This window comes from Aulostomus chinensis, chromosome 5 (genome assembly GCF_037954235.1).
Source record: "Aulostomus chinensis isolate RoL2024-O1b breed Wild chromosome 5, RoL_Achi_v1.0, whole genome shotgun sequence".
Lineage (NCBI taxonomy): Eukaryota > Metazoa > Chordata > Actinopteri > Syngnathiformes > Aulostomidae > Aulostomus > Aulostomus chinensis.
In genome coordinates, this window is record NC_141324.1 from 14,329,557 (window position 1) to 14,350,326 (window position 20,770).

Sequence of the window (20,770 nt, forward strand, 5' to 3'; positions counted from 1 at the left end):
ATGGATGGAAAACAAAATTTGGAGATATGTTTTGGCATTTGTCTGTTGAAACAGAATAGATTTAAAGGAGGGGAGGGGAGATCTGTCCAGGTTTGATCAAGCATGAGTTTTCCTTTGCCTTCTGCTCCTCCAAACATTGTCTTAGAACAAGTGTTTATGACTCATTGTTGGTTCCTCACTTGAGCTTTTTAAGTCAACAACTTTGAATCACGCTTCATTTTTCAAAGGAGCTTCTGCAGGCCCACAGTAGTAATCATATCCCTTTCACAAACTCTTTCCAACTGTCATCTTGATAATTTTGTCATCCCACGTGCAAAATGTCCAGTGTCAACTCATTAAAATTGTTTGTGTGGATAGAGTGGGAGGGGCAAGGGCAAACGCTGGACACCAAGCTGTGGAGTGGGTGAAAACGTCGACATTCTGCCAGTTCTGGGGGCTGAACTACAGCTAAAACTAACGATCCACTGCTGTTTGTACAGACGGAGCAGGTTTATTCCAGTAGGTTGCTTATTGAGATCTATTTATTTTCATTTCAATTACAAATCATAATGCAAAGATACAAAGACAGAAGCCTTCACACCAGAAAAATACATCAGGTACAGCTCAAACAGAAGCATATTTTTATATCTGATATAGCGCACATTTACAGCCAACTTTTGGTCCGATTTGACAATAGAAAACACACAAATTTGTTATTTTTAAAGGGTTATCTCAAAAAAGTACCAACTTGCCAAGCTGTGCTGCACAATGCTAGATTTTGCATATTCTATGAGCGTATGTTTCCTTTTGTAGTGAGTGCAGGGCACCTTAGTAACAACACAAACCTTCACGGCAGTAAAATGCACGTGCAGTGTTTCTGTCACTATACTCAAAAACAAAATACATTATATAACAATTTAGCTGCCATTGGGTGAGGCTTTAACCAGCAGGGCTGTCCTCAAAAAATGCACACAGGATTCATAGACGATCACATGACTGTTACTCCTGATTCAGTTTGTGTTTTTACACGTAGTGTCATACAGTTGATCTACCGACTGTACATGAGTTGTTTTTGCTATTTCTCAAACAAGATGTGTAGTCATATTCACTATACAGTAGTGTTTAACAGCAGTTGGACAAATCACAGGCAAAACTGACTGCTTAAAGCAAAATATCATCTGTATTTTCTGAAGATTTCTATATTCACACGTTTCTTTGTTTGTTAGTGTTGTTTTGTTTTTTTTCCAGGTACCAGCCAGGAGATATCTGTAGCTCTACAAGTTAGAGAATTTCTGTAATTATGTTCAATGTAAACACTTGGTTATTAATTCATCATTATCTGTACGTCAACAACATCTTTTTTTTCAAGAACAATAAAGGAGATAGGAGGTTAGACTGTCGTATTCTCTCGTTTATGGCTATTTTCAGCTTTGGCTTTTTAGTTCGTCTGTGGATTTAACACCGAACGAAAGAGAGGAAAAGAATAGAGGGGAAGATGGATTTGCTGTCAAATAAATCCAACTACATCGTGTGGGGTTGCGCCGACATACTGGCCGTGTGTCGTTATCAGCTGATATTCACCTTGTTGACCGCCATTGGCCTCTCTGTGAATGAAATGATTTCTTTTACGATGATTTTTTTTTTTTTATTTGTTACCCAGACACAAAAGGTAGAGGAAACATCAATAAAAACAACAAACATACATCAGTATTGGCCAAAAAAAACCAAAACAAAAAAAACTGCCAGTGTCAGCTGTCGGGTGAAATTGTTATTTTAAATATCGGTCGATATCAGCCAGGTTTCTCAATCGGTGCATCCCTCCTAAATAGTTCCTGTTTTTTTTTAGGGTTAAGGAATTACAGAGATTAGTTTGTAAAACAAATCAACTTAATTTCAGAGCCTCCAAATGGATACGGATGAAATTAGTTTACTCAACCATAAAACCTCATTTTATGCTCATAATATCAAAACCAGTATCATAGCAGTGCTGATTAATCCTTCCTCATCTAAACTGCACGTATCCAAGAAAAATCGAAGAGGAAATCCAACGCGGCTCTGTTGTAAACTCTGTAAACATTGGACGAATACCAATGGATACCTGAACATTGATGCATAAGAGGGTGGCAGTACATCAGTCCCAGCTATCTACAGGAGCGCACTGAAGTCGGAGCAGAAAAACAAACGGACCTATAAAGATATCAGGCTCATCCAGGTCCAGCAAAGAATATAGAGCCACATGTTGCGGCACAGTGCATTTTCTCACTTTGACATCATATTACATAAAGCGCGAAAAAGAAAAAAGACACTGCTCCTACCATACAGCAATATACAAAGCTAGTCTATAGGTTTACCTTGACATAGAGCTCTGTGGCTGTTGCACAGGAAATAAGCACATACTGTATATTTTGCGGTGTAAAACAAACGAACGGCGTCTACGTGTGCATAACATTTCTGAAGCTTATAGCCGTCACTTAGCACTAACATGACCTACACGTGACCAATTAAAAAGAGACAAAAGACACAAGTCTACCAAACAGGAAAAATCGAAACAATCAAGACGAACGAGCTCACCGCACCCTTCAGAGGAAATTAAAAAACCTGAGCCACACAAAGGCAGCCATGTCAAGAGATTCATGCAGTCACAAAATTATTCAGGAAGGAAACAAAACACGCTGAACGTCAGAAACATGGTACATCTAAACGATCATACTGAGAGAAAAAAACGATTTAGAACGGTTTGTGGGCATGTTATGAATGAATATTCCTGCACTGAGTTACAAAACGAATGGCATAAAATACTCTTCATAAAGCAAATGAGGTCCATTGGGCACTTTATATGCATATTTTTTTAATGTTCATTTCACGTAATATAAAAGCTTAATTTTCTTCTAAATAGATCAATAGATTGCCTTTAAGTGTTTTTTTTGCTTTAAATGACAATTTTGTATTGTCTGTTGATAAAACATATTTAAATGAAGTGTGTGGTAGAGTATAATGACTATAGTCTCTGCAATTTTTAATGAAAAGCATTATAACTGTATTATGGCAATCTTAATAAATATTTATATCTGACTAATTAGTGAGTTATTAGATAATATTTCGAGTCGATTCACTTAGCGTTAATGGTTAGGAGATACAGTAGATATATTTGGGCCAACCCAAAAGGAGGTATAGCTAACAAAATTTAAAAAAAAAAATGGCTGATTAAAACCAGCCTATTTTAAATATACTATCTATATTTGACTTTTAAAAAATAACTATAATTTTGTTCCTCATATAGCATTTCATCTTTAAAAAATAATTCTTGTTTAATCAAAGCAAGGGCAAACAGGTACAGTGCGGTGCACCTAAGAGTCACAATTGTTTTAAATAAATGCATAAAGTGCGATCTGAGCCATTGGGGTACGAGGTCGATTCGAAAAGATCGAATTCACACTCGAAGCAAGACGACGCTGAAATGCGGAAACAGGCGATAAATCCATGGGCGCCGACAAGGTGACAACAAAAAAAAAAAGAAGTTTTGGTGTCACAAAACCAAAAAGAGTCATCAGATATAAAATTTAAAACAGTGCGCCACATCTCCTTTGTGGGGAAATATTTGGTCCTACAGTACAAAAAGATATGAGAGGCAATGACCATGACAAGATAGCAACAACACAACTGTACAAGATGTGACCGAAATACATTCTCACTGCATCAGCAATGCTGTTCTAGTATCGAGGCAGGTAAATTGTCTGGAAAAATATATATATTTCAACTGAGGTCACATCTTCGAGAATCATCCAGGAGAGATTCGACTCTACGCCACGTTCACGGAGACCTTTTTTTTTTTTTTTTTTTTTTTCTTCGCCCTGTTTTAAAAAGGAAATTTTTAAAAAAAATCAAAAGAAATAAAACATGGCTGTGCTTTCTCTGGGTAAGGGTTCTTTTTACAGTCTTAAATCAATCACTGAGGTTTTGCATAGATACCATGACACGTGATCTAATCACATTCTGTACACGTAAAATATTCACCAAAACAAACCTGTAAAACGTCTACGACACAACAAAGAACTCATTTATCCGATTACACGTAAGACAAAATGAGATGGTGGCGACAGTGACGATCAGCACACCTCAGCTACAGTAATGCAACTGAATTATTTTGGCCAAGACACATGTAAAACAGTTATACTACATGATGGGTTGTTTTTTTTATTTGAATGTTGTTGTTGTTTTCATTTACATAATAGTCTTTTTTTTTGCATGAAAACCAAAAAGTCAAGCTATTAAGGCAAAACAAGGATGCACAGTGATTTGTGATTTCATGCATAACCGGTGCCTGGCTCTTTACTCAGGTGGACCTTCCTAACAAGTCAAGGTGACCAATAGTGACCCGCCGTCACTCAGAGGACGACTCTGCAAATCAAAAACGGACTCCTCTGAGTCTTCAAGCTACTCTCTCGTAACAGCTGTGTAGTTTGGCTTCACCATGAAGCCATGATTTTTTATTTATGTTTTTGCCAAATTACCACAAATCAATCTTCATTAAAAAAAAAAAAAAGGCATTTAAAAGAAATCAGAAATGGATGAGTCGTGAGTGAAGAGAAAGGATGCTCTCTTGGAAACATTTCCTGGGATGATGATGCTTCAAAAAGCTCTCCCGTGGGAGTTGTGTGTCGTTGGTGTGGAACTGATACTTCGACTGGGAATCCAGCAGGGTTTACACACCTGTACACGTGGTGCTGTTAGAGCCGGTCGAGACGGAAGGCGTCCTCCGTAGCTGGGTCAGCGAGGACCATGTCTGGGTCATTGAGCATGTGTAGGCCATCAAGTGTCAGCGGGTCAATTTTCAGATCGTCCAGAGGGAACTGGGAGTCCATATCAAAGCTTATATCTGAGGGCAGGGAGCCAGTCAGGTCCTTCGGCAGGGTGGGGGGAGACTCGCCGCTCACTAAACAAGACGGGACATTGGAAAAGGGATCATAGTTAAAGGAAAGTTTCAACTTGGTTTTGAGAAAGATGCTTATTTACCATCCTCCCCACAGCCAGACAAGAAGATACATACCCTTCACTCCTCTTTGCTGCATGAGAGAACCTCAGCGATAAGCTGACTGCTAGTTAGCTTAGCACAATGAAGGATGGGAAGTGTTAGCACCAATACCATGAATCCAAGAAGTAATCCTCCTCATCCTCTCTCCGACAATGTCGGCCATGATTAGTAGCAGGTCGCTTTCCTAGTCGTCATGAAATTATGATGAACGTTTGACTTCTTGCTGCGTCAAATCACTGCGCCCAGTCAGTAAAGTAAAGTAGTTCCATTATTTCATATGAATGTAATGCACAGCCTTAGTTCTATTCATGCAGACGTAGACCATTCTGAAGAAAACTCTATTTATTGACTTGTGAGAGACATATGCCAACACTTCCCATCAACTACCATTCCTAGTGCTAAGCTAACTAGCAGTCTGCCAGTCACTGTGGGTCTCAGCCCTCCAATGCCGCACAGAGGAGAGAAGGGTTTCTATCTGCTTGTCTGACTCCAGGAAGAATGGACATAAAGCATGTTTTCCCATAAGTGGTGTGTTCCTTTAAACAAATTAGTACACACATTATTAGGTTTGTATTTATCCCCATGAGGGTTTTAAAGGAGGATGAGAATGTCTTTCAGGTTGGAAGAGAAATATATGACAATGACATGATTTGTTAATTACACAGTTCACTAATGAAGGAGACTGAAAAACTTGATAAAGGGGTAAAATCTACTCAAACTCATTAAGATGTTTATCCCTGGATCTACAAGGGCTTTGGCACTAATTCAGAGTCTCATACATTTACAAGCTCCATAAATACAACTAGTGTGAATTGACAGCCCACCAGTTGCCATGTGACCCCTAAGAACATCCCTTCTGAACTGACTTCTTCTTTCCCAAAATCTGCCTATGAAGGTCGTCGGAAGGGAGAAGTCCATTTTGCAGACTTACACCTGGCAAAGTCCATTTTCTACCGCTTATCCTGTTAAGGGTCGCAGGGGGGCTGGAGCCTATCCCAGCAGCCTTTGGTGAGGGGCAGGTTCACCCTGGACAGGTCACCAGTCCATCACAGGACCAACACATAGAGACAGACAACCATTCACACTCACAGTCACACCTACAGTCAATTTAGAGTATCAATCAGCCTCGTCCCCTCTTGATGTCTTTGGACTGTGGGAGGAAGCTGGAGTACCAGAGAGAACCCACACAGGAACAGGGAGAACATGCAGACTCCACACAGAAAGATCTGGGACTCAAACCCTCCTTGCTGTGAGGCGACAGTGCTAACCACTGCACCACCGTGCCGCCCGCACACAAAGTCATTCAAACACCCTCATGGGACACAAACGCGTATCATAACAGCAGGAGGAACGAGTCACATCTTTTTGAAGCCTATGATGTTTTGATTTTCACTAAATCAAGGCATGCACATGATTACGAGGAAAAGGCTGTCTTCTGGTCTGGAGGTGCAGTTTGCAACACGTCTCCTTCCTCCTAAAGCTGAAGGAGTTCGTTTGAAATAATGAATGACATCCACATCGATATTTAATTCACAAATAATTGTTCTTTCAGATATTGAACACGCAGAACATCTATTTTATTTTATAGTTCAACCAGGAGTTATTTTTTTGGATGCTTTTCATTCCTGAATAAATTGTAATTGATCCAAAAGTATGAGAGCGTAAATTTTCATTTGAAATGGAGGGTAGGTGAGTAGAGTGCAGAAACTACTGTCTCACGCCAAAATATCTTATACACAAGTTGCTTCTATATTCCTATATTTGCTGTATATCTAAATGAGATGGTGATATTCAAGCAAAATATTGAAAATGAATTTAACTGCCATGTATTTTTTGTATTGAGTGATTTATAGATGGTGCATGTGTTGATTTATAGATGATTTATATTGATTCGTTCATTTGCGCAACAGGGGGAACTGTTTTTTTATGGTTTATGTTTTCATTGGAACACTTTTTGTCGGTGCAGTCCTAAAGAAATAAAAGAAGATGTTGCTGTAAATCTTCTGTGGTCTGCAGTTTGCGGATGTTTGTTGTTTTCTTCAAGAAAGATAAGTTTTGCATTTTGCTGTACAATATTTAAAGAACATTTTCATCATCATGTGTTCAGACTTTTCTCCACAGAATTTGTTGTTTGGAGGGACTGATGATGACTTGATGAATGATGTGATTGACTCGAGGCTTCTGTTTATTGTATTCTTTTTTGTTTCTGTCGTCGTCCTCCACTTTATCCGGTTGGTCCGGGTCGCGGGGGCAGCAGCCTCAGCAAGGAAACCCAGACCACCCTCGCCCCAGCCACTTCCACCAGCTCTTCCGGGGGAATCCCGAGGCGTTCCCAGGCCAGCCGAGAGACGTAAACCCTCCAGCGTGTTCTGAGTCAGCCTTGAGGCCTCCTCCCCGTAGGACAAGAACAGAAAACCTCCCGAGGGAGGCGTCCAGGAGGCATCCTCACCAGACTCCTGAACCAGCTCAACTGACTCCTCTCGACATGGAGGAGCAGCAGCTCTACTCTGAGTCCCTCCTGAATGACCGAGCTTCTCACCCTGTCTCTAAGGGAGAGCCCAGCCACCCTGCGGAGGAAACTCATCACGGCCCCTATAAAGTTTTTGATATTCTGAATAGGCTTTGTGTCTTTTTGATCATGCAACAACTTCCAGAGACCCCTCACCTGTGAGAATGATGTTGGGGATGTTGCCATGGTTACTGTAGCCCAGCTGCTGTGAGTCCTGCAGGTTGCAGTGGCCACCGGTCAGACCCATCATCAGTGCCTGGGAGTAGTTGAGGGTGGAGGTCTGGTTGTACAGGCTGTCAGAACTGATGGGGTTCTCCATCATGTTGAACTGCTCCAACTGGCATGGCAGAAAGCAACACGGCTGATTGGCTCAGAAGTCTCAGCAGGTTGAAAGCAAGCTGGGACACTTGGGTTTGAGCTTGTACCTGCTGAGAGAGAGCACTGGCCTGAAGGGACGGGAGCTGCTGGTCGTAGAAGTCTGCAAACACGCTGCCCAGAATGGAGTTATGCTGCAACAACAAAGAGGCCAAAACCTTAAATTAAGAACTCACAGTGTGCATGACGAAGAGATATGACGAGACTTCACCAGGCTGCAGAAGCTACAATGCTTCACATTACACAGCCAGCAGGTCTGCACCAGAGCTTCCAGTTTTTCTTTCTGCTCAATTTTGGTGCATCGTGCAGAAACACTGCGTTCAACAACTCTATGGAAACTACACAGCTTACATGTGAACTGACAAGGAGAAGCACAAGAACGATCGCGAAATAAATTGTAAATGGAAATAAACAAATCCACTGGGATATTCAGAAAAGCATGTAGTACAAGTGCAGCATGCAATCACTCGCTATCACGATAAATTATTCATACCCCCCCCCCCCCCTTTTTATGTTTTGCAGTTTTGCAGCACGTTTCAACCGCCAGGACAATCAAAATAACAAAAGAATTGATGACAATCTTATGGACGAATTGGGCTACTAAATAAGTGAACAGAAATAAAAACACAAATAAATAAGAATGTGGATCGGCACAATTCCATATTTCTCAATCTAAAAGTCACCATAAATGTCAAAAAGCAAAAGAGAAGACGGAGACTGACCCCTACTTTTTAAGAAGAAGCTCTTTGAGGTGCTGTCTTTCGCTCTTGGCGATTTAATTAACGACACTTGAACGGAAATAATTCAAAATTCACATGAAATAAAGGGAATAACTGAAAAAAAGACTTTATCCTCCCTCTTCTGACTCATCCAATGAAGGCTAATTCTCCTTATTTTGATGTCCTCATTGAAGCAGCGACAGAAATCCTCATATTTCATCGTGGCCTGTTAATGTAGAAGTAATTGGATCATGTTCTCAGCCCGTGCTCCTCCTAGTTCCAAACCAAATTATCCGTGCGAGTTGCAGATGTCCCCACAGAACGCAGCCAGTCAGTGGATGTTCAGACAATGCATAATCTCCACACTACGAGAGAGTGTCTTCAGCACAGGAAAGGATCGAGACGGTCTAAACCATCAGCGCATCTCCAACACGGTCAATGAGAAGCAAAAAATGTTATGAAGAGTGTTCATTCTGTGCATCAGGTGGATTTAAACAAGTTTTATTGTGGCAGTGAATCCAACCGATGAACAACCCTGATCCGTGTTTACTTCAGGCGTGCACAGTTTATCTTAAAGCACCACCCTGTGAGCAAGGCTCAGTTTGTTCACATCCAAACACCAGGATGATTAACACCCCCCCCCCCCCCAAAAAAACACTTCAGAGGGGATTACCGTTCCCCGTCATGCTCGCGTAAATCCTCCCGCTTGTGCAAATCCATAACAAACACAGAGAGATCTGATGAACATAAAGTCTGGGGTCTAATACAGCGAGACTGAGGAGGAAACAGAGGAAGTGTCACAAAAGCAGCAGAGGAGGAAGGTCGGGGGGACACAGCTACACCACATTAACACATCAACGACACGGAGTGTGGAGAGACCGGTGCTCAGATCTGGGCAAAACTAGAATTATCGTCAATACTGTTAATATTGTAATAGGAATTTTAAGACTTTATTCATTTTACCAGCTGTTCGTGTCAACTTGGATTGTTTGATTTGATTGTGATTAATTCACGTTTGCTCAATTTGAAACCGCCAGACAAAAAAAACGGAGTGTGCTCTCTCTCTTTTTTTTTTTTTTTGCTTACCAGTTTGATTGTTTGTTTGTTTTTCCAAGTTGCTACATCTATTTCTGATTTCTTTTTTATGCTTTAAAAAAAATCAAGCACTTTTTAAGGAGCAGAATAAAATTCCTGAGGAGGACTCCAAACTGACGTGACTCTGCGGGAACCTTTGCGCGTACATGACCTCACGAGCACGCTTGTGTGTGAAGCATCACAGTGACAGTGTATTTTTTGCCCAGATCTGCTGATGCCGACAAAAGAAAGCAGCATGGGTTCCTACTGAGCAACGCTGACCACACAGCAACGATGCAAAGGGACGGTGACTTTCAGACAGAGCAAACCGACAGCGACAGCTCACTGGTTCACGCGTCCTTACTTGAGGTGAACCTCCGGGTGAGAGGCCTTGGTTGGAGACAGGGGAGGTTGGCGATTGATTGGCAGAGGATCCGACTCTACTGCGGTACTGTTGGAGTTGGGAGGCCTGATACAAGAGGACATGTAGGAGTTATTCACACTGGGGGACAGTAAGTGGGCTCACGCTGGAGTTTTGCTACATGTATCTGAAGAAAACGACGCCTCCAGGTGGATGGAGAAGCTTCACGCAGGTGGATCATGACATTTATCACGATCACAACCAGAATATCAGTCATTGCGTCACGTCAGGCCATTCAAAAAAAACTCCAAACGCTGTTGGGTAAACAATGGAAACTAGAGGAGATCAATTAGGAGCAGAGAAATGACTGCAATCCAAGCCAAGAAACTGAATCAGGATCAGGAAAAATCTCAAAAAAACAAACAGACAAAAATATCGCAGTGCAATTGACTCAAGCAGCAGGGGTGAAAACATGAGATATTATTATAATAACAACCAGAACTGAAGTATCAGGTCATTCAGAATCAGAGGTGTATCAAATTAGACTGATAATCTCTTATCAGTCAAAGCTGACAGAACCTCCACACAGATACACACATTATCCGCCCGATTAATGTGTGCGTGCGCACGCGTGTGTGTGTGTGTGTGTGTGTGTGTATGGATACAGATATTCACACTCGTGTGACAATAACTGCTGCTGAATCCCTAATGGCTGTATTTGCCGTAACCTTGCCGTCATTGTATCTCAGGTGCGACCTAAAACACCTCAGTAAGATAAACGCAGCTGAGCTGGAGAACGCTGGTGTTCACGGTTAAAGTAACAGAATGTTGCTTGTTTCCCTTGACCTGAAAAGTGAGATGAAGAGAATGTAGGCCACTTCATTCCCGCAGTGATCCAAACACATTCCCACTGCAACAGACGAGGAGCTGCCAGAGCCAAGATCTGAAGGATGCGAGGCGCTTCGCAAAACGGGTTTGTTTCCTTGATGTTTGGCTCATTCGGTTGTGTTTTTATCTCATCTATTCACTTCATTTCTTATGAGAGAAACACGAGCTATTAAATTACAGTCAAATCAATACGGTTGCCTTCTTTTTGGATTCACTTTTCCAATCTGTGAACAGATTCGCAGGAGGAACGTGGAGCAGCTCACCGTGTTCATGTCGATGGTCATGTTGGTTTGCGACGAGGTCTGGTTGTCGGACGTGGAGCAGGAGGTGACGGAGGTCGGCAGCTGAACCAGGCCCACTGGCTGCAGTCACAGACACCATGAGATACAGCGACGACAGCCATTGAGAACCAGCTTATCGTTACAATACAGCTCATCACAGAGAATCAGTAGACATCAGAGATGATGGCAGACGTGCGTTGGGACCGGTTTTAGTCCAGTATAATTAATATCGGGAGGTTTGTTTGTTCGTTATTATACAAATTCAATTTCTAGTGGCTGAATCACACGGTTCATTTACGCCTCACCAAAAATCCTTTACTTTTTATTATGGAGATTTGATGGAACAAAAGAAGGCTATTTGACAGGATATACTATTTTCTTGCATTCTTCCCCTTCAGATGTTATTAATTATTTATTCAGAATCTTCTCACATATTCTTAGCAATCTATATGTTAAAAATAACTGATGGATTTAAATTTACAAGTAGTTATGGTTTACTAGATTTCTAATAGTTCAATTTATCTGGAGATAGTTGCATCAGGATGAATAAGATCCTGTAGGCATGACGCTACTTTCAAAGGACCCCTTTTATTTTGACATTTCAGTGAATTTATTCGACATCTTATTATTTATTGATGTCTGATTATTTAAGGTCAACAAATTCATCCTTCCAGCCTGACTTTTTTCCTCCAAAAATGTTGACAGAAGTTGACACATTTGAAAACGCTTGCACGGCATCCAGGAAACAGCTGCGGTAACTGTGATAGCGAGAAGAAAGAAATCTGCTTTGAGGTTAAGTTAAACTTGACATTGAAGCAACAGGTTTCTAGAGAACAAGACAAATCCTGAAATCATTTCAAGTGTTTTATGTATTCATGTGATCAATGAGAAAGCCTTCATAAGGGATTCAGGTTTTTTTAGGAGTATAAAGATGCACATCATCTGTACTCGTTTTGGAGCGAGACTCACAGGCTGGCTCTGGTGGCTCTGGGACGACGGCTGCTGGTTGAAGAAGGTGTACTGGGACAGCTGCTGCTCCAGGGTCATGGAATTAATGGCCACCTGGGAGGGAGCATGGCAGTGAATAAGACACGAGGCTCCAATTTTTTAGGGAAAACGCATTAAATTCCCTCTTAGAACCAACCCATCACTATAATCTGATACGTTACATTTTGAAAACAACTCATTATCCAAGTGTTTTACACACAATCAAAACTGAGCAACTCGTGTAATTGGTGCCAGGGTGCTGGTACGTACCTGAGAGAGAGTGAGAGGTGGAGATGTCGGGGAGAGCTGCAGGTTCTGGTGCTGGTGGGAATCTCCTGCATTAAGTATGAGAGGAACCATGTTGTTCCTCCCAGACTCCATCTCCATGGTTACTGAGGGCTGAGAAGCCTCCACTCCTACCCAGAACACAAAAATGGCAGAAGGAAGGAGTTTTTAACCAACAGTTTGAAGTCAGCAGCGTGATCGCTGATGAGGGACTGCGCTGCTACCTTCAGCCAGGGTCCCTGCGCTATTGGAGGAACTGAACGAGGCAGCTGCTGCATCATCCGAGTCCAGCGGGGTGGGCAGCGGAGAAGGGAACTGGATGTTGGTCAGGTCAGGCAGCGAGCCACCAGTGTTGTGGGCAGCTGGTTTTAGTGAAGAGCTCAACTGTTGTTCCGGAGATGGGAATATGCTGCGAGTACAGGAACTCATGGTGAATGCTCATTCAACACACAGTGTCTGCAGACGACCGAGACACACGTCAGATAGTTCACAAATCAGCTCCAGAAATGGACTTCAGTGTATTTGGCTGATGGGACTTTTCCTGATACGCGCGCGCGCGCACACACACACACACACACACACACACACACACACACACACACACACACACACATACACACACGCATGCACACACTTTGGCAATGAAAAAGATGCTTAATTAGTCAGAAGGCTTCAGTTTAAAGCTGCTTTTTTCATGCTCGTTCTTCAGACGCAACTGAAGAAGGATTTCCCGCCTAGAAAGATTGTCTTCTCATAAAACTGAGCTGATTACACAGTAGGCAGGTGCACATATTTGAGGAATTGGTGCCATGACCAACCACAAAACAGAGGAAAAAAAAGCTTCAAAACCCATAGCGAACAGACACCTGCAGGGGAAGGAGAGGAACTGAAATCACGGGTAAAACGGGGGTCTAAACGGAGTCTGGCAACGCCGAACTGAACATCTGCTTATATGAACCAGCCTCATTGCAATAAAACAAAGCTCACTAAAATCTGCTTTTAACTCAAATGTCCCACTACATCAATTCAAGAACTAATCCGTTAATAAGAAAAGTGGACAAACCACTGAGATACTCACTGAATTCCTGGGACTTTAGACCTTGAAAGATCCTGCAAGGGAAAAGATCATTTACAGTGTGAGTGTCCCAGGAACCACAGGTACAACCTGATACAGCAGTGTAAGTAAATACGGCACCTTTTTACAGTCCCAGCTCTGTTTTTGTTCATCTTCCTCACCCTCCTGTTTAATTGCTTCAGATCCTGGCACAGTTAGCAGGAGAACTGTGGAGACGGAGGGGGGGAAAATAATTCCTCTTGGGTCTACAGATGTTTGAACTCAGAATAATCACAGACCTCATGTCCTCCTTTGATACGTGGAAGGGAAATTTAAATGCAGGAAAGCACAAAGAAGACATGGAGAGAAGGAAGAATAAAAAACACATGTAAATAATGGCGAGGTTTTTACTGAATGGAAGTTAACTAGCGCACACAACCACCAACGAGGTCCACGATCAGTCTACAACCGTCCAAAAATTGTTTTGCCGGCTCAAGGTGACCTTGACCTTTGACCATCAAAGTGTAATCAATTCATGAGTTGAACTGAATGTTCGTGACGAATGTTGAGAGAATTCCTCTAAGGTTTCCCCGAGAGATCAACCTCATGAGACTGGAGCAGACTGATGGACAACCTGAAACACAGCATCTCTGGCACAGAGATGTAAAAATATGATTCAAAATGAACCGACATCCTCCTGATCTGAGTCTCTTACATCAGCAGCCCTTCAAAGCTACATTCAAACACTTTCATCAAACACTGGGGTTCAGCCGACTGGAGCTGCAAGAGAAAAATATTGTTTGTAGAAATACTGTGCAGAGATTTTTTTATCGTTATTATTGTTTTGAAGCCAACAGATATAACTTGTTCCCTCAATTCAGTTGTTCTGAGGCTGGAATAAATTAAAAGTAACTAAATTGAGGGGAAAAGTCTTATCTCTTGGCCACAAATGGAGTAGATTGCGGGAACAAGTTATATGTTGTTGCCTCATAATAATTGTTTTCTCCACTCCAGGGTTCTGCACTGGAGAAAACATCAGTGGAGATCAGCAGGGGCGGCATGGCTCAGAGGGAGAGTGGCCATCCAGCAACCCAAGGGTCCCTGCTTCGATCCTCACTTCCCCCGGTGACCATGTCAAAGTGTCCTAGAGAAAGATACTGAACCCCATGATGGACTGGCGACCAGTCCAAGGTGAACCCTGCTTCTAGTCCATAGTCAGCTGGGATAGGCTCCAGCCCACCCCCCACCCCCCACCCCCCCATGACCCTTAACGGACAAGCGATATAGAAAATGGATGGATGGATGGATGGATGGATGGACAGAGATCAGCAAGATCCTACAAAACAACCCCAACAAACACCAAATCATGCTGATACTCCAGAAACACCTGCCAGTCTGGTTAAAGAAGAGCTAACAGTAGCTCAGCAACAGCTCTTTCAGTACAACTCGACCTTCCCCTGAGTATTTAATGCCTTTCATTTATTACCGTGGGACGGTGCATATGTGGACTCAGTGAAAGTAGTGGAAGGACTGTGAACTAGTTTGCACCTCGTTTGGGCTGCAGCTCCTGCGATCCTCCCGCGAAAGAGGCCTGCTGGGCAGGAGTTAGTGTGCTCTGGTGAAGTGCTGAGTCAGAGTTTGTCCTGGAGCACAAGAGGGTCTACATCACACAGTGCCATGAAGAAAAACACAGCAGGGCGCATCCTACAGTTAGCAACAGTTATCAGCATCCTTCGTCCACGATGACGGACTCTCAGGTCAGATACACAGCTGGCTCATGATCAAACTTGCGGCAGGCATACGACTATTAACAAAAGACTATGTGAAGTTTTCCGATTAAATAAAAGCAAACAAAAAGCAGCGGTAGAAGATGTCCAACATTTCATCACAGACAGCCCAGCTTCAACTCTGAATGTGTCTTGTATTACTGATGCGCTTCTGCTTCTCTGCAACTGGCCAGGGTGATGAGGTCCAGGCCGGTGTGGTACGAGTCATAATTCTCAGCAAGACAATGTGAAGGATTTATCGTGATCGTTGTACCAAGAGTCTGGGGAAAGATAAACAGTGGCGTTCCTTACCTCCTCCAGCTGGTGTCAGGTGGTAGTGACAGATATACGGAGCCATATGGGCAGCTGTCAATGTGAGACAGCAGGTTAAGAAAATATAACAGGGAAGCTCACGTCTTGGCAGATCGGACGCATTCATTCAAATATTGACTCGTGTGTTAACGTAACACAGTAAAACTAAATGGCAACCTGAACTAGGGAGACGCTACAGGAGTATTTTTGACCCGTCAAAGAACATTTCCAGTCAGGAAATCATACAAATTGAAGATAAACGGCGTTGAAGGATATCTGGCGTCCCTGTTTGTCGATAGAAAGGGGTTTTCGATGGGGTGACGTGATACGGTTCCGGTCCCGGTAGACCCGGTCCACCAACCCGTGGTGTCGTGTTGATTTGTTCATGTCCATCCCTGAATTCTAACCATGGAGATTAAAAAAAAAAGAAGAAAAGAAATGAATTCATTGATGATTCTCAGTTATCAGACAATTCACCTGCTTAACCTTTATAGATGACGCGCGTTAGCATGGAGAGCAGAGACAAACGCGGGTTCAGGCCCGTTACATGCTAGCAGACGCCTGTCACATTAAAGACAGGAGGACCGAAGTGCCCTTACCAGTGGTGGCGTTCGTGGCAGCCATATTGATCACGAGTCTTGACTGAGAAACTTCAACATTTCTCCAGCGACTTGTCGATGGGAGGGCCCGTAGAACAGTAGTTATAATTGTATCTGTGTCTTATTAGACGAATAGAAACTCTCCTGCACTCCAGAAACACTGGAGCTGAATGAGCTGCGACTGCAGTGTGGATGTGCAGAGGACTTGACTTGGTTTTGCTGTTGTTATCGTTCTTACTTCATCTCTCTGTCACTCTGCCAAACTCCATCTGTAAAATGTTCCTGCTCTTCTTTTGCTGCTGTTTGATATTAGGCTGTTAAAATAAAACATTCAACAGATTTCTAAACAAATAAGAAGTGTACCAAGAGAGTCCAGACCTCTGCCAAGACCCACACCCACTCTTTCATCAACTTCTACAGGATCTGCACAAACTCCCAACCGTGATAGAGGCTGTGGAGTCTTTTCTGTCACTTCCTTTCCATATTTCCCGAGAATCTGTTGAAAATGTCAAACAAAAGTCCCTCTGCTCGTCCTCCACCGTCACGTTTCATGTAAACCAGCCTGGTAGTTTGTGGCCGATCCCGCTGACGGTCGACCAAACACACAGTTGTGAGTGAAAACAGAACCTTTCTGGTAAAGACTTCTCACACGTGCGTGTATCTTAGCGATGTGGCTATAATACACATCTGTGTGGGTGTAGACACCAGTTGAAGCTCCCAGTAAGGGTGGGGAAAAGATCTATATGGTGATATGTGGCGATACTTATTCCCGGGTACAACATCAGTTTTCCAGCTCTTGGTGTCAAATATTTGGTTTTATCTCTTTGTTGTTCAGGCGAATTGCATTCTTATACAATTATAACAAATCGGAAATGACATTTTGATTAAATTAGTTGGGACTCAAGTTCTCCTCTTAATTATCAATGTCACCTGATGTGACACAGTAACTTGTATTTTCAGCTCTATTGTGGGTTTTCCGGTGAATACGCGGCGATATCGCGACGTATCGTGACTCAGGTATCGTGACTCAGGTATCGTGAGGTCCTGGCCAACACCCAGCTGAGCTGCTCGCGGAGACGCATCTTGTGCCCTCCGACCAGAACAACACCTCCGTGTACTGACAGCAAGCGATTGTCACCAGCCCACGTTGGGTAGAACTGTAGATTTGTCTCTTTTTTCTATACAGATCAAATTTGACATCACCAAACAAACAAAAACCCACAGAAGAATTCTTGCTAAAGGCCATTCGGAATGCATCCAAACACAACGATCTGATCTTTAATGTTATCATTTGAATAATCAGCAATAACAATTTCCCATAATGTTCTTAAATAACTTGATTTATTGCCAAATTTAAGTAATTTCTTGCTCCTTTTTTCATCATTTTTAAGTAATCAATCGTTCATTTCAGGACAGTTGATGTGAATTTACGAATGTTATCATCAAATTGGCAGAAGAAAAGAAAACTAAGAATTTATCAGACAATTACCCACAGAAAAATGATACTACTAATAATGAAAATGGAAAAAAAAAACAACCTTGGAGGGAAAAAAAACAACTTAAGTCCAAAATATCTTTAGACCCTCATCTTGTAGATCCAGAACAAGAACAGAACAAGTTTGAGTGCTTCAACATATTCCACCATGACATAAAGATGTGGATTGTAGACTTCGCCTCCTCATATTTATACTACACAAAACTCTGGAGTTCCTCACATCAGTAAAGAATGTAACTTCCTGTGTAGCAGTTGTGAGTCAGTCAGGCAGATGTAAACATCTCCGAGTGGCTGATTCAGTCTGGTGAGACATCGTTTGGTAGTCGAGCTGATGAACATACGGGTCCTTTCTTTAGATGACTCCAACACTCGCCTGCCAGTTTACACGCTGCATAATCCAGCGCAGTCCAATAAACCATCCTGGCAGTAATTTAACTTCCTGGGTGGAACTTTTGTTCATGTGTTTTAACTGTTTTGAGATCAGTTTAGAGGTTTTAGCTCATCCTTTTACCTTCGCATGGTTTATAATCTTTTCAATAATTCGGCGACAGAACAACGAAGGAAGCGTCAAACAACAGCTCACCTGAAAAGGCACGTCGATAGTGCTGTTTCCGATCTGATTGACGTTTGGCAGCGATCCTCCGTAGTACTGCCCGCGGTTCTGTCCCAGCTGCAAGTACTGCGTCTTCTGCAACTGCAACTGGAAGCAGAAACGCACATGAGGACAAACCGTGCGTAAAGAAAAAGGAAAAGAAAAAGAAAGGAAATCAAGATGGACATGAAACAGGAAAATGTCAATAAAAATATAGTGATATCAGATGGTGACGGTGTGAACAGGAAATGATACCAGACTTCAGGAGGAAGAACTGCAAAAGCAAACTCCCTGAAGGCCTCATAACCATGTTTGTTTCTAAATGGTCTCAAGCTCCGTTTCCCATTAGGGAGACTGCACATCCCCGTGGAGGGACGTCTGGCTCCGCGCCACGAGGAGACCAGAACAGGTCAATCTAATTTCCTCCTACAAGCCCTCTGCTGCCTGTTAGCAGGGCTGCTGTCACTACTGACAACTTGACTTTATTTCTTTACTCCAATATCTGCCTCCGAGCCCTCGCCAGCAACCTCCATACACCACCAAGACCAGTTTAGACCAAAGATTGCCAGTCAGACTGGTTGAAATTTGCACCGTGCTGGTCTGCAGCATTCTTAAAGCTGCCGGTTTAGAAGGCTGTTTTTAGACCGGACGCCTGCGACTTGACAAACTGAGCCACAGCCAGTATGAGACGAGCTGAGACAGCTCGGTTCGCTCGGCTGCGTCCCTCGGTGCTGGTGAAACTTCACCGGCGTTAACTGGCTTGTCAAAGTCAGCGTCAGAAGGCCCCTTTTTTTGTAATAGTAATTTTCAAGAAGAAAGCCAACATCAAGTGGGATTGGAATTTGAGCTGCACTGAAATGAGTGTTAGACGAAGAAAATCATATTTTCCCACATAAGAACCATTTCATCAGTATTATGATTATGATCATGATTATTATTAAAATGAATGAACACTGATGCATTTGTAGCACCACTGCTCATCGCTCTCATTATTTTGTTTTCTGGAGCTCTTAAAAGTCCAAATTTCTTCCCCACGTAACAAAAGTACTCACTTTAAGGGTGACATCAGGGCTTCGGGACCATTTAAAAAAAAACAAAATTTGTGGAGGAAAAAGGAAGCCACTCCAGGCAGGACACCAGCGACCCCGGTGCACATGAGAATTATGAGCTGGCTAAGTCTGATATCCATGATCAACAGAGGAAACCGGTCACTGCTGCCCCGCACCGTCTGTGGATCCCAAGTTTTCATCATTTTAGGCAAGTTTGGAATTTACGTCTCACTGGAAGCTGTTGTAGCATTATGATGTCAGCTCATGAGTCATATCACTGTGCAGGATAAGGGCGGCGTTCCCTTCCTTATTCATGCCAGGACCCAAGAACTGAAGAGGCCGGATTGAATTCACTTCTCCTCCTGTGACACGTCAAAGTGAAATATTCACTTATTTCGTGTTTTCTTTCAGCGTTTTAAGAAATAACTTTAAAAAACAAACAAACAGGCGATTTATGATCACCCTTTTCTCCTACAAATCTGTCAAATAAAATATTCATTAAAATTCTAAGCAGCTCAGACCGACACAACAGAAATTAATGGAATATATTGAGATTTTTTTATTTGAACTATGGAAGTTGTTAGTCAGTCCATCGGCCAGCAGCAGCAGCAGCAGCAGCGATGGAGGTCAGCCTCCCCGGGATTTATTCTGGAGCCCTGTGCTGTGTGTGGCTTACATTCCTCATAATCTGATAACCTTCATTTTTGGCGTGGATGTCTCTCGCGCGGTGTGACGGGCCAGAGGACGTGTCAGACAAGTTTACAGAGACGACACACACACACACACACACACACACACACACACACACACACACACACACACACACACTACCCGCATATTCCAATCTTACGCGTTAAATGATTAAAAAGAAGCAAGCAGATGCAAGCGCATCTTTGTAGTTTCTCTCCGCCGCTGCAGCTGAACGCGTGCTGTCAGATCCGCGTGCACGCCCCTTTGCCTCCACTTGCGTGGGACAGGTATTGCAATAACTTTTCGGGGCGAGGGTCCCTGACATCCCCTCCAGAGTCCAGGACAGTGGCCCCCCTCCAGCTGGAGCGGTGGTCCTTGACAGGAGACCAGGGCCCCAGCTGGCAGGAGGCGTCGTTTGTTATTGTTTACCTCCGCTGGCCGGGATGCGTGCATATCTGACAGCTCGCTGAAAACAACCGGAGGACAGCAGGCGGAAAAACAAGAGAAGAAGCGGGACGGTTACCCTCGCTGCCCGGGTAATGCTCAGGTCCTTCATCACTTCCTCAAACGCCGCCGTCTCCTCCGCCTGCTTCTGGTTATGTAAAGCGATTTTCTCGCTGAATTTCCGCGGATTGTTCGAAGTCGCCATGTTTCGCTCTTCTGCTCCGTTTTCCTTCAATGGTCAGTGTCAAGCATCGCGCAGGAGGGACACGGTGCTTCCGG

The 20,770-nt window shown here is 43.1% G+C and overlaps 1 protein-coding gene across 2 annotated transcripts; it reads right to left on the reverse strand.

Moving 5' to 3' along the window:
• Positions 1 to 1,207: 1,207 nt before the first annotated feature.
• crtc1a (CREB regulated transcription coactivator 1a) lies at positions 1,208 to 20,718 on the reverse strand. 2 transcript variants are annotated; one of them, XM_086203343.1, is made up of 15 exons: positions 20,571 to 20,718; positions 18,300 to 18,416; positions 15,897 to 16,024; positions 15,623 to 15,682; positions 15,093 to 15,187; positions 13,686 to 13,771; positions 13,569 to 13,600; positions 12,715 to 12,899; positions 12,476 to 12,621; positions 12,188 to 12,280; positions 11,201 to 11,299; positions 10,053 to 10,157; positions 7,946 to 8,029; positions 7,677 to 7,857; positions 1,208 to 4,912 (listed from the first exon to the last, which is right to left on the reverse strand). In XM_086203343.1, the coding sequence occupies exons 1-15, from the start codon at positions 20,694 to 20,696 to the stop codon at positions 4,707 to 4,709; spliced, it is 1,743 nt and encodes a 580-aa protein (XP_086059469.1). In that variant the 5' UTR covers positions 20,697 to 20,718; the 3' UTR covers positions 1,208 to 4,706. The 2 variants fall into 2 exon arrangements, with proteins under 2 accessions (XP_086059469.1, XP_086059470.1); XM_086203344.1 differs by lacking the exon at positions 11,201 to 11,299.
• Between the last annotated feature and the right edge of the window lie 52 nt (positions 20,719 to 20,770).

Coding starts and splice junctions, on each gene's coding strand:
- crtc1a (XM_086203343.1), bottom strand. CDS start 20,696: ATGGCGACTTCGAACAATCCGCGGAAATTCAGCGAGAAAATCGCTTTA. Junction 16,025..18,299: donor CTATCGACGTGCCTTTTCAG/GTGAGCTGTTGT, acceptor CTCCATGGTTAG/AATTCAGGGATGGACATGAA. Junction 13,772..15,092: donor GGAGCTGCAGCCCAAACGAG/GTGCAAACTAGT, acceptor CCGTCTCCACAG/TTCTCCTGCTAACTGTGCCA.